Here is a 12592-nt window from a genome sequence, read left to right on the forward strand (position 1 = left end):
CTACCTACGTAGTAGTGCTGGTTTATAGTGCAGATAGCCAGCCATTCGTTGCCCTGCCCAGACAATGTCGCAGCTCTACTGTAGCGTCACGCAGGGTCCTTGTCAAAGAGGGAATTTGATCCCCTGATGCTCTCCTCTCTATACATGTATGTTTCTAGATGGAGCTGCATACTACTATATACACGTATGCTGCCTTGATGTGACGCCGTTTGTAATTCTCTCGTCCTACCCAAGATGACCCGGAATGAGATCACACAACGATAGAGTGAATATAAGGTGCAGTACCTACCTATAGAAGGACTCTGCTCTCGTATCCTACGAGACGACTGCCTAGGCGGCAGCCCTCTAGAGCGAATTATTCCCTCTCTGCGCCTGCTGGCAGTTACTCGTCGTCCTGGCTTCGTTTCACTCTTCGCTTGTCTGTCAACTGACTCGGCCCGGCAATTTATCAGCGACAAACTCTCGACACTTCAGCCCCCCCCGCCACGACTCCAGACTTAGACCAAACTTAACCCAAAACAACCTTTTCAGCGATTGCACTGCTCAACAACAGCAGCCAACCCGCCTCGTCTTCGCAACGCCTCTCCTTCTGCCATTGCAACCGAACATCACGTACTCTTCAAGTTCCAGTTGATCTCCAGCCATGGACTTCAACAGCTCGTCGCCCTTCCCGGAGGGAGTCATCTCCTTCCTGGATACGGATCTGTATAAGCTGACGATGCAGTGCGCCGTCTTCAAGTTCTTCAAAGACGTGCCCGTCACCTATGCCTTCACAAACAGAACCCCCGACAAGAAGCTTTCCAGAGCTGCCTTCAAGTGGCTAGAGGAACAAATCAGGAGTATGCTCTTTTCTCTTCTGTGCTGTCCGCTTGTTCCCTTGAGCTTGAGTCATCCGCTGTTTGTACACCTAGCTGACGCAATCTTCCAACAGAGCTCGGCAACATCTCCCTCTCTGACGAAGAGTACCGGTTCCTGCAGGAGCACTGCAAGTATCTGTCTGCTGACTACCTCGCATTCCTCAAGGAGTTCCGCTTGCGACCTCGAGAGCAGGTGTTCCCGACCTTTACGCCCGTCGGAGAGGACTCCGGCGCCGACTCCGATATTGGCGACGTCCACATGGAAATCAAGGGCACATGGTCCGAAACAATCCTCTATGAGATTCCCATACTGGCGCTGACCTCCGAGGCCTACTTCCGCTTTATGGACACGGATTGGAACTACGAGGGACAGGAGGAAAAGGCCTTTGAGAAGGGTCTGCGCCTGTTGGAAGCTGGATGCACCACGTCCGAGTTCGGAACCCGCAGACGCCGCGACTATCACACGCAGGCGCTGGTGTTCCGTGGCTTAGTCAAGGCATCCAAGGAAGCGGCCGCAAAGGGCTTTCCTGGAAAGCTGACGGGAACGAGCAATGTGCACCTGGCCATGCGCTTCGGCATCCCTCCCGTCGGCACCGTCGCTCACGAGTGGTTCATGGGAATCGCCGCGATAACGAACGATTACAGCAAGGCCACCGAAGAAGCCCTGCGCCACTGGGTCAGCGTCTTCGGCACGAACCTGTCCATTGCCTTGACAGATACCTTTGGCACGAAGGAATTCCTCAAGGCGTTTAGCCTGCCGATTCGCCCGGTCGAGGGCGGCAACTTCGGCCCCGAGACCTTCCAGAAGCCCGACGGGAGCATCAAGACATATGCCGAGATGTTCGCCGGCGTGCGCCAGGACTCTGGCGACCCTGCCGAGTACGTCAAGCTGCTGCGCGACTATTACGACGAGCAAGGCATCAAGGAGAAGAAGATTATTGTGTTTTCTGATTCGCTTAACATTGACCGCTGCCTGGAGTATTTGGAGATTTCGCAAAAGTACGGCTTCCAGCCTACTTTCGGTGTTGGTACTTTCTTGACAAACGACTTTACGCACCTCAAGACGGGCACCAAGTCCGTGCCGCTTAACATTGTCATTAAGCTCAGCTCAGCTGCTGGTCGGCCGGCTGTCAAGATTAGGTGAGCTTTTTTGTTCGAATGCGACCATCATCCACGCAATGCGATAGCTGACGAACGTGATACAAACAGTGACAACGCTGGCAAAAACACCGGCGACAAGGAGACGGTCGCAAAGGTCAAGCAGCAGCTTGGCTATGTCGAGCAGGAATGGAAAGACGGCGACGAGACTGCACGATGGGGCAGGGAAGAAGACGTCAAAGCATAGAGTGGACCAAGGTGCATCATCGCGTTTACCCAGCAGCTGGCTTGATGAAACGTATGGCAGGAATCGCTTTGTTTTTCTCTTGGAAAGATGGTCGGAGGCTTTATGCTGTTTTCAACCACCACATCTGTGTGTTTATGATATACCCTTATAAAGATAGACAAAAGATACGGGCCGAGGCCAAATGCAACCACGACAAGGGACATTGCACCATTGATCAAGCTCATACACATGCATTGAAGTCATATCATGAGGGCTGCCAACTCTGTTTTCTATATCATAGACATATTACCACCCTCCTCCCCCTTCGTTCCATCCATTTGCGATGTAGGGTACTTTCATCTTTGATTGTGACCAGCCCAACTCCCGAGGCAACAAAAGAAGCGTTGCCGTTGTCAGACCTCCATCCCTTTCCACCCCCTTTCCCTGAACGCCAGAAAGATACCAGAAAAAAAAGTCAAAACAGTCGAAATAGGATAGGATCTAGAGTCTGCTTTTTTGAGGAAAGAAAACAAAGGTATCAAGTGTAGTTTGACTCCACCGTCCTCCATGAGCATAGTCAGGACAATCCCTCCCTTTCCCCCCCCTCACCCCCTGTTTTGGGTAGTCATTGGATTTATTAGTGATACTGGACGATCAACCGTCATTGCGTTCGTCCAACTCGTAAAAGTTTAGTTGCCGAAACCATCGAATCGAATTCAGAGGAACAATCGTCTATCCAAACCAGCGCTTCCATTGCTCCTCGCTCGTGCACTCAGCAGCGCTTCAAGAGGGAGGGGGAAGCTGTGCCGGTTGAGGCTTTCGAATGATTTTGATTTTTGGGCGTGCACTTGGAGCAGGTGCTGCAGCAGACGCCTGAGCGGATGCCGGAGCAGAAGTAGGAGCAGGAGCAGACGCCGGTGCCGCCGCTTGAATCGGCTCCGGTAGAGGAGCAGTCGATTTGATAGGAGATTTGATGGGGGACTTGACAGGAGACTTGATGGGTGATTTGGTGGGTGACTTGAGCGGAGACATGCCGGGCGGTTTTGCCCCAGGCATCGGGGGGCGATGCTTTGCGAATATCTTGCTGGTCGACTGAGAGAGCGGAAAGCCCGAGGACGAGCCGCCCGATGGCAGAGGCTTTCTCACCTCACCAGAGGGAAGCGGCTTGCGTGGGGGCTTTGGGCCATTCGCGTCCTTAACTGATCCCGAGGGATTCTGCTCCTTTGGTGCCCCCGAAGGTAGCGCGGTCCTACCCAGGATACCGGAAGAGGTAGGAGTGGCTGAAGCACTCTTGGGTGTCGGCGTTGGTGTTTGGCCCAGGATAACCGCCAGTCGTTTCGGGTTGGAGGTCTTGAGAGTGACCATGCGCCGCTTCCTCGGGGAAGCTGTTGGTATCTTGTCGAGACTCGATGGCTCTGCTTCAACCTTGGGCCTCTTTGATGACGGGATATTATCAGCCTTTTCTGGTCGAGGCCGCTTGGCCAGTACACCGGATTGAGACTCGGGCTTGACGGTTGGTTTGGGAGCGGGACCAGTGCCATTTGTTGGACGACCCACGGCAACGATAGTGTCACTGGCAGACGTCGGAATCGGAGAAGGGGCAGGCCGGGCCGGTGAAGGTTGATGTACGGCCTTCGTGCTGATCTTAATCGACGATGGCTTTGGTGCTGGAAGAGGCACCCTGGCCTCAGGGATTGAGGGCCGTGGTGGAGGCGCTGCACTCTTGGGCTTCGTCTTATAGTAAGACTTGAACTTGACGATCAACTACAGACTGTCAGCGATCTATTCATCATCGGTAGAGGAAGAGAGGGGGAGAAGTATTTGCAGAAACTTACCCGATCCGAGAGTTGCTGCGCGGGCCGCTCCACCGTCCATCCCTTGGGCAAGTTAAGGGTGAGTACCCAGCTTCTCGCTTCTTCAAACATCATGGCGGCCAGGTCAAGGAGCGATTCCACTTCGGCCCGTCCGAGAGCGGGATGGTCCAACGCCTTGCGCATGGCAGTGCTGTAGTGCCTCTCATCGGCAGCATACGTCTCATCCATTTCCTTCCTGAGAGCCTTCAGTGCCGCATCCAGGTTCTCCTTTCGAGCAAACTTCTCCTTCCTGGCAGCCACTTCTTCAGCGCTATCCTGGATAAGCAACAAAGCATCTGCTTCATCCGAGGCAGGCTCGTTCTTAACGGCCTTTGAGTGTTCCCCGAATGCAATGGCAGCAAGGCCCCGAGCCACCGCTTGGATGAGTTTATCGCGGACAAAGGGCGATCGATCCGTCATGAGTGAGTAGAACAGGAAGGTGAAGAAGGTCGGATCCATCAGGGCTCCAAGGTCGATGAGAGCCTCGAAGCACTTGATGCGGATAAGGTCCTGCGTTCCGTCCAGCAAATATTGTCCGAAGTCGGCGTAGTCCATTGGTATCACCTCTGCCTTCATGAGGCGCTGCTTCGCATCCAACCCTGCGATGGTCCAGATATTCTGATAGGAGCTTGTCCACTCGTCACGTCTAAGGACTCGTTCTATCTGCTCCAATGCCTGCTCAAGGAAGTGACGTTCTTCATCAGAAGGTATCTTGACTTGGCGTTTGAACCACTCATCCGCCTGCGTCGGAATGAGAGACGTGGCCAACGCTTCCACAAGGACAGCAATGTAGTGATGATCGGAGAACGGATTGTTTTCGTTGTTATTGAAGAGTAATTGGTCCAGAATGAACTGTCGAGCCTCGACAGGACAGTAGCCCGCGGTATCTCTGACATCAGCGATGGCCCTGATGATCGAACATCGGACATTATACTGTCTCTTATCGGAGAAGTCGTTTGGCTTGGGCTGGTTTGTTTGATCGTAACAGAACATCTCGCGATAAGCGCGCATGAGTTGGCGCAGACCCAGCATCGGGATGTCTTTGATGTTGGCTTGTCTGGTGAGGGCTTTCGCCGCCATGGTTCGAATACCGTGGAAGTAGCGGCGATCAACAAGCGTCCGCACGAGGAATCCAGAGGCGATCGGATGAAGCGGGCCAGTGGACAGGTAGAGCATCGCATCTTGCTGGGCGACAACGTCTCTGTCTTGCTGCAGCTGGGACACGTACATGTACGGCTCCAGAGTCCTGTTCATGCTGCATGCCCACTCGAAATCGGCATCAACTCGAATCCATTCGTAGGACTCCTGGTCCATCTTACGCTCGGTTTCTGGGTCCCACTCAATCAGCTCCCAGTCACGTAGATCCTCTGGGCTTTGAAGAACATCCCCGAGGCAGTAGAGAAGGGCGTCGTCGGTGTTTTCCGGTATCTCCATGCTGGCACCTGCATTGTGCTTCTCCTTCATACGGCGCGTTCTCTTGAGGCGTTTGTACTTGGTGTTGTAAGGAATCTCGAACTTGGTGGACCGTGTGGCATCTTCCCGAATCTCCAGAATGTGCTCATACGGCGTTCCGTCGGCCTCGTGTATCCGGACAGTCATCGGTCCAGTAAACAGCGGTTGGATTTCGCCGGTCTTGAGGTGTGCCCTTCGTTCCCTGATCGCTCGCAAAAACTGGTCCTTGCTGAGCTCAACCTTCTTGATAGTCTGATGCTGTACCTGTATCAACATAAGTTCGACACAAAGGCGCTTCTTGTTGAATTTCGCTTTGACATCGAACCGCGGACAGCCAGAGCCATACACCCACTGGTTCCAGAAGCTCTCGAGGCGGTATTTGGCAGCCTTTTCGCACGTAGCCCTGAATTTTTCAGTGTCGAGAATGAGGAATTTGTCGCTGCCCTCAATCTGGGCCCTGGTCAACTGCTTCTGCAAAATGCGAGTCAATCCGTGGCCGCCAGATGCTTTGCTGAGCCGCTTGTCGAGAATAAAGAAGACGACTGGTGCCTTGAGTTCCATGAACTCCATCTCAAAGTCGCCCAAGTGAAGGTTCTGCCCCAGGTCTGACAGTGAGGGTCGGTCGACATCCAACTCGACAAGCTTGTCCGACATCATTTTGTATCGAAACCGGTAGTCATTGTTACCACAGAGCTTCTTCATAAATAGATCCGTCATGAAGTGCGCCATGCCAACCACAAGCCACATGTCCTTGCGCGTATTGGGAATCATGTTGATGCCAATCCATTGAGACGTAAGAGTGTGGACGACTTTCCTCGTCGTCTCGATCTCCGGGTCAATGATGTCCTCGGGATACAAAAGCCGGTTGCTGACAAAGGCCAGAGAGTGCAATACTACCGTGTCCTCCACCATGTCATCCAGAAACAAGAGCTTGAAGTTGCCAAAGGGGTATTTGGCAAAGGTATAGGTGAAGAAGTCGGCAGCCATAGTCAAAGCGGCAGCAGTGTTGCGAACCCAGTCGGCTCGGCCAGGTAAACAATAGGCGTGGATTTTCAGTGCGCTCATGCCAAGCTTCACTTCGTCCTCTTCGGTTCGGGACTCTGACGAGAGATTGATGTGCTCGAACGGGCCGATGGCAAAACCAAGCTTTTGCACGGAAACCTGCTTCTCCGGTTCGAATATCATGATTTTCTTGTGGTCATCCTCGGGATCAACCGTCTCCTCCATAAGGAAGCCAGAACAGACAACGGACATTTCTCGCAACTTGTCCTCCTCGGCGAGCTTGAAGTGAAGGTCATGGCCGTCGGCCTGCGACTTGTCCGCGCCGTTGTGAGATGGGCCATCCTTCTTCGTCGCAAGAGCCTGTTGGAGGGCATCACCCAGGGTCCGCGGATACTTGATGGATATCCTCCAGTCGCAGCGAGCGCCGTGATCGTCGACGCAGGGGAAGATGCAGCACGCAGTTCCCGGTTGGATCGAGTGGCGAGTGTACATGTGCGTGAATCGGTTGTCGAGCGGATCAACGCCAACAAAGTGCAGGCCGTCTCTGGGGTTCTTGGTCACAAAGGGTATGCTGATCTTGTACTGCTTGTGAGACTTTTCCACGGGATCCAGACTCGACATTGACTTCCTTATGATCAACCTTGGTCGTTCCTGTTCCCCCCTGGGTCGGAAGTTCACTTTGAGCGAGCCGTAGGCCGGCGTGAAGCCCTCGAAGCCTCTATTTTCGGCGGGCACGTCGGATTTGCGGCTGTGAAAAATGGAGCGAGCGCGGATGCGGCGAATGTCGTGGTGGTCGGCCCTCAGGTTCCAGCCCTTGGGCTGCACGAGCTTCTGGTAGGGATCGTGGTATTCAGCAGCCACCTTACGCTTCTGACCTTCCACGGGCTCGCCGTCGACCTCTCGCATCTCCGTGACCGTGATATTGTTCGTGTCGATCTCGCACTGGGCAGCGTCTAGCAGGACCTCGTCGACCGCCTTGTCGGCAAAGGTTACAATGAAAATATTCGTCGTGCCGTCGATGCGTCGCTCTCGAAAGTTGACCTCGAGGTTTACTTCCTGCTTGAAAACGAAGTATCCGAGCACGGTCCGGTCCTCGATGGGCGGGAGGCCATCTTCTCCATCCAGCAGGGGGTGAGGCGACAGCGCTTCCTCCATGTCGGGCGTCGAGTTGGTGCCGCTGGTGCCGTTGGGAAGCGTTGCAGCCATGGTGGCGGTCGCGGTGGTTGGGAAAGTCAGGTGGGAAGAGAAGGAAGAGAGGCGGGGCTCCAGCGAGCTTTATATGGCACAGTCACTGCATCGAGGTCGATGAAATCGTCGCGAGCGCATCTGAGACGAAGGTGAGGGCGATCAGATCAGCGTCAGCTGCATCGCATCTGGAGGTGAGTCTGTCAGTCGCTACTCAGAGCCCGAGGCCGGGGCGAGTCGCAAGACGGCGGCGGCGGCAGAGAAGGGCGCCGCGGACGGAGAACGCGGTCTGGCACCAGCTGGATACGCCCAGAGAGGAATAAACAAAGACTGCGAAGCGCTGGAGGAGGCGACAGCTTGGAGTTGGAGCAAAAGGCCTGCTTAACAAATCGACGTTGCCAGAGGCGGGCGCGCGTCTCTCGAAAGAAGCTCGAAGGAGCACGGACCAGCTTGCAGCCCATTGTGGCTTCCGACTGGCCCAACCTTGCTGTACCCCAGCAGAGCACATTGTCCCGCCATTGGCCGCCCAGCGACGCATTGGTGACGCCCTTTTGCCTGCATCTCGGTTTGTTCTCAGATTCACATGTTTGGTGATTCCAAGGTCATGCTCATTATCAAATTATGCGTTGTGATTCGATGCTGGACTTTGCAGTCTGTTGATTCTTATACAAACTTGCGCACTCACTTGGTACGACGACCCTGTTTGCTAAACTACTACTACCACTACGACTACCGTATCTTACATCAATGCTTGCTGCTGCCTTGAGCACTTTCATGTTGCTGAGCCATCGTTCTCCTCCTACGAGTAGGTATGAACGAGAACGAAGTATGATATCACCTTAACCGCCAAACGCCCTGTAAAGCAAACCCCAAGACGCCAATCTGTATTTTAGCCCTTCCAGCCTCCCCGCGTGACGCCCCTAGCAATGATTCAATAGTTACCTACTTCAAGGTACGCAGCTCTCGCCTGTCCCTGCGCTTCTTCCTCTCACGTGCCTTGAGTGTTTCCTCATCCCGGTACTCTTCCGGCAGGACAAAGTCGGCTTCAGATATGTCGGGAATAGGGTGACCCCAGGCAAGAATCTTTCTGCCAGCTCGTCTCTGCCTGTTGAGGGCGCTCTCGCGCTCATACCTCTTGGCAAAGAAAGACTTGAACTCTTTTGGGGGTTCTGGAGGCTTCGTTGGTGGTGCAGGTTTGTTAGCAGGCCGTGACCGCTTGGAGTTTGCTGCCGCCAGTTTGGATCTCGCCCTCGCCTCTCGTCGCAGCTGCTTGGCCGGCGATGATGTCTCGCTGGCATCGTCTTGCGATGGTTCATCCTCTTCGGCATCATCCTCGGCCTCGTCTTCTTCGTCCTCACTGTCATCGCTCTCTTTGGAGCGGCTATCCTCCCTTTGCTGGGATTCTGCGTCACTAGTATCGCTTTCACCTTCTTGCTCTGCCTTTTCTGCAAGAGCCTTCTCCTTCTCAAGCTTCCGCCGCTTTTCTTCAAGGCTCCAGTTACGGAACTTGGCCAATATCGCTTGGCAACCTTTGATGAAGTGCATCCTGGCCGGTTCAAACTTCTTCTTCTTCGACTCCGTAACGCCGCTGACACCCATGACTCTCAGCCAGTCGTGGCCCTGCAGGCCCTCCAGAAGTCGAATAATCTGGTCTTTTTCATGTTGCGCACGACCCTTTTCGGTGTTGCGAATAGACCGTTCGACCCTCTCTGCCTTTTTATGAATCGGCTCGTACAAGCTATCGGGCAAGGGGTCTTCAATGTTCTTGTTCTTATGTTGAGCTTCTAAAAAGCCAAAGTCGATCCGTTGCGAGTCGAACACGTCAGTGAACAGCGCATCGCCGTATCCTCTGATGGGAAAGTCGGCGCCACTCGGGGTATAGTGCACGTGGGGTCGAGGCCCAGTGCGTTGAGCGTCGGGAATTGCGCGCGACAAGCTGGTATCGACAATAATAATCGGCGTGTCGGGGTTGAGCAAATCTGCGGTAGACTGGTCAGACGGCCGTTTGAAGCAAAGAGTGCAGCGTATAAGAGACGCTGTCGAGAGACTTGGAGCGTAGACCATGCGCGCTGAAAGGGGGAGGTAGTAGGACTGCTCACGTTGTTCCTTGGGGTCGTTGCCTATCACCTCGTCGTAGTCCGGGAAATAGGCAGACAGCTCGCTCTTGAAGCGGGTGGCCTCCTGCGACCGCAGCTTGCGGCCCTGCTCCTTGGAGTCCCTGGTGTCGTCGGGGCGCGGCTGCAGGCGATCCAGCTCGTGCCGTATGCCATTGATTACTTTGGCCTGGTGCTTCGTCAGGCTGGCGTTGGGCGGCTCCGGGTCTGCGGCTGCGGAGGTGGGCGCGGGCGTAAACGTGGACGTGGACGTGGACGTGGTGGCCGTGGACGCTGGCCTGGTGGGCGGCACAGGGGCAGCAGCTGGCGGCCTACTCGTACTTGCGCTGCTCGCCACAGCGGCTCGTCGCGGTATCGGCGGCTGTACATTCACGGGCTCGCGAGGCAGCTGGGGCTTTGCGAGTATCTCGACTGCGATCCTCGTCTTCTTGTGCCGCAGGGCGTCCAGGTCGCGCTCGGCCCCGTCGAGGGCTCGCTTTGTGCGACCGCCCGCCGCCGCGCCGTGGTGGAAGGAGTTTGGCCCAGGCGCCGGGCGCGTGAGGGGGCTGGCGTTCACGTTACGATCATAGAGGTGAAGGCCCTCAGCTCGCCGGTTGGAGCGGGTGATGGAGGCCATTGGCAAGCCGGAGCACGCCTGTCATGTTTCTTCAGGGCTGCTGCGGAGGGCGCTGTCGCTGGCGGGACACGCGTTGCCTCGAAGTCTTTTGCTCGATGCACCGGATGGCCGCTTTGTAATTTTCGTGCGACGTGACGTTGATTCTCCAACTGTGCAATTCCCGCTTCTACCTACGGACGGACGCTCTGTCGCTTTTTTTTTTCTCCTCCAGCTCCTCCTCCTCCCTCCCTTGCGGCAGAAGGGGGCTCTAGCGCCTGCGCGCCATGGAAGTTGGCGGTTCTAGCGAGTGGCTCCAGTGGCTCTGACCCCCGAACCGCCTGGAAGGTGGCGCCGCTACAGCGGACTTGCTCACTAATCTCCGGCGCACCGCCCCCTTTAGAGCTCCAGCTGGACCTAGCTGGAGAGCTTACAGGGCATTTGGAGCTCTGGCGCTGGGAGCTGGAGCTCTCCAATGCATTGACGCGACACGGGGTTAATCCAATCGTTGATGGATTCTGGGAGTCTTTATCTTGAAGACGGTCGAACCGTCATTACAAGTCTTGGACTACACCTAGTCTAGATGAAGCGTTTATTCCTCTCCCATCGCTTCTTTGCTGCCCTGGACATGTCGTAGGCTGCTAGAAACTACCCGGTACTTGTAAGGCAGGAACATGAGGCAGAGCTCCAAGGAACCAAAATCAAATATCAATTCGCTCTTCTATGCATCATACAGCAAGAATGAGATCATCTATATAAACTCAGGGGTATTTATCATGTTCCGTAACAATCCAATCCAACCAGCCAGATATAAAAGCACTGCTTTTGCCCTATCGATATGTTACCTTCCTCTTCTCGGACGCCTGTCCGGCCGTGGGCACAAGATGAAGCTTCTTCAGCGCCTTGATGGCCGTCTCTTCCACGTGCGCCTGCTTCTCAAGCTCGGTCTGCCGCTTCTCCATCTCCACCACTTGCCGCTCTTTCTGCGCGCTCTTGCTGGTGTCCTTCTCCTCCTCCTCTTTCTTCTTCATCTCCTTGGGATGGATCGTCTTGTCCTTCCTATGAATCGCCTTGTGCATCAGGTCTTTGCCCACTCGGCGGGTCTTGGTATATGTCTCCAGGCCCAGCAGGACGGCGTATGCTTTTGAAATCGGCACATGGCCCACGTCGACGCCTTCAGCTTTGAGGCTCCGCACGAAGGCGCGGAAGTTGGACGTCGGCGGTCGGTAGTGCCCGCTCAGGGGCGACAGGAAGGTCAGCCTGCCCTCCTTGATGCCGATGAGTCCTCCGGCGGAGATGCGGGCGCCTTGGAGAAACGACGAGTGCTGAAATGCGCCGGCCTGCTTGATGCCGATGTAGAGCCTAAACGACGTGTCCGCGACAAAGATCCACGTGCCGTCCTTGACGGTCTTGCGCAGCAGCTTGTTCAGGGTGGACGTGGCGGAAAACTGCTTCACCTTCTTGACATCGCGCGAATCGGACGGCGGGTTGGCCTTTTTCTCTGCGCGATGCTGCTCGTGGTTCGGATCGGAGTATGATGCTGATGAGCTCGAAGTCAGCCCGCTGGACGACTCGGCGTAGGGACTCGGTTCCATCACCGGCCGCCACGGCGGTGCCGGATCGTCCACAGGGACGATGCCGTATATGCTGTCCCTGTACTTTTCGCTCGTGTCGATGGGCTCGCCGTTCTTCGCCCAGCAGAGCCGGCCCTGGTCGTCGACTGTGGCCAGATAGTACTTGCGTTCCTCTCGCGACAAGTACCGGACTTGGTCTCTCTCCAGTCTGTCTCGCGGACATGTGTCGAGCGAGATATATCGTCCCTCGCCATAGTCGAGCCAGTAGAAGAAGTTTTCGTTGGTGTCGGCTTTCCTCCACTCCTCGTGGTACATGCGCAAGTTGGTGCCGTATCGGTGCTTCTGGTCCACGATTTCTAACCAGTACTGCAGTCCCAGTGTGAGAGCAGTTGACCGCCGCTGAGCATTGGCCTCCTCTCGAAGTCTTCTCAGTTCTTCCTTTTCCTGAGGCGACAGTTGAATCGATTCACATGAGCTGTCCGAGTCAGACTCTTCCTCCTCGTCATCGTGGCCGGCCCGCAGCGCAATCATGCCCAACTTCTTCCAGTTTGACCGTGCGATGGCGTGGACATCGTTCATATCCGCAGACGACAGCGTATCTTGACTTTGACCGGTGAATGACCTGCCTCGAGGTCGCAT

General features: G+C 55.3%; 3 protein-coding genes across 3 annotated transcripts; 1 reads left to right on the plus strand and 2 right to left on the minus strand.

Annotated features, from left to right (window-relative positions):
* Window positions 1-643: 643 nt before the first annotated feature.
* BBK36DRAFT_49058 (nicotinate phosphoribosyltransferase) lies at window positions 644-2202 on the plus strand (the record flags this gene model as incomplete). The annotated part of the gene is made up of 3 exons (XM_024898144.1): window positions 644-839; window positions 932-1997; window positions 2067-2202. 3 exons carry the CDS (start codon window positions 644-646, stop codon window positions 2200-2202), a joined length of 1398 nt encoding a protein of 465 aa, XP_024752089.1.
* A 751-nt stretch (window positions 2203-2953) lies between these two features.
* Window positions 2954-7720, minus strand: BBK36DRAFT_1191873 (hypothetical protein; the record flags this gene model as incomplete). Its single annotated transcript, XM_024896741.1, has 3 exons — window positions 4017-7720; window positions 3275-3945; window positions 2954-3107 (listed from the first exon to the last, which is right to left on the minus strand). Exons 1-3 carry the CDS (start codon window positions 7692-7694, stop codon window positions 2954-2956), a joined length of 4503 nt encoding a protein of 1500 aa, XP_024752090.1. The 5' UTR covers window positions 7695-7720.
* Window positions 7721-8401: 681 nt separating this feature from the next.
* Window positions 8402-10662, minus strand: BBK36DRAFT_1134550 (hypothetical protein). Its single transcript, XM_024892347.1, has 3 exons — window positions 10586-10662; window positions 9773-10542; window positions 8402-9652 (listed from the first exon to the last, which is right to left on the minus strand). Exons 2-3 carry the CDS (start codon window positions 10401-10403, stop codon window positions 8616-8618), a joined length of 1668 nt encoding a protein of 555 aa, XP_024752091.1. The 5' UTR covers window positions 10404-10542; window positions 10586-10662; the 3' UTR covers window positions 8402-8615.
* Between the last annotated feature and the right edge of the window lie 1930 nt (window positions 10663-12592).

Source organism: Trichoderma citrinoviride (assembly GCF_003025115.1).
Source record: "Trichoderma citrinoviride strain TUCIM 6016 unplaced genomic scaffold BBK36scaffold_3, whole genome shotgun sequence".
NCBI lineage: Eukaryota > Fungi > Ascomycota > Sordariomycetes > Hypocreales > Hypocreaceae > Trichoderma > Trichoderma citrinoviride.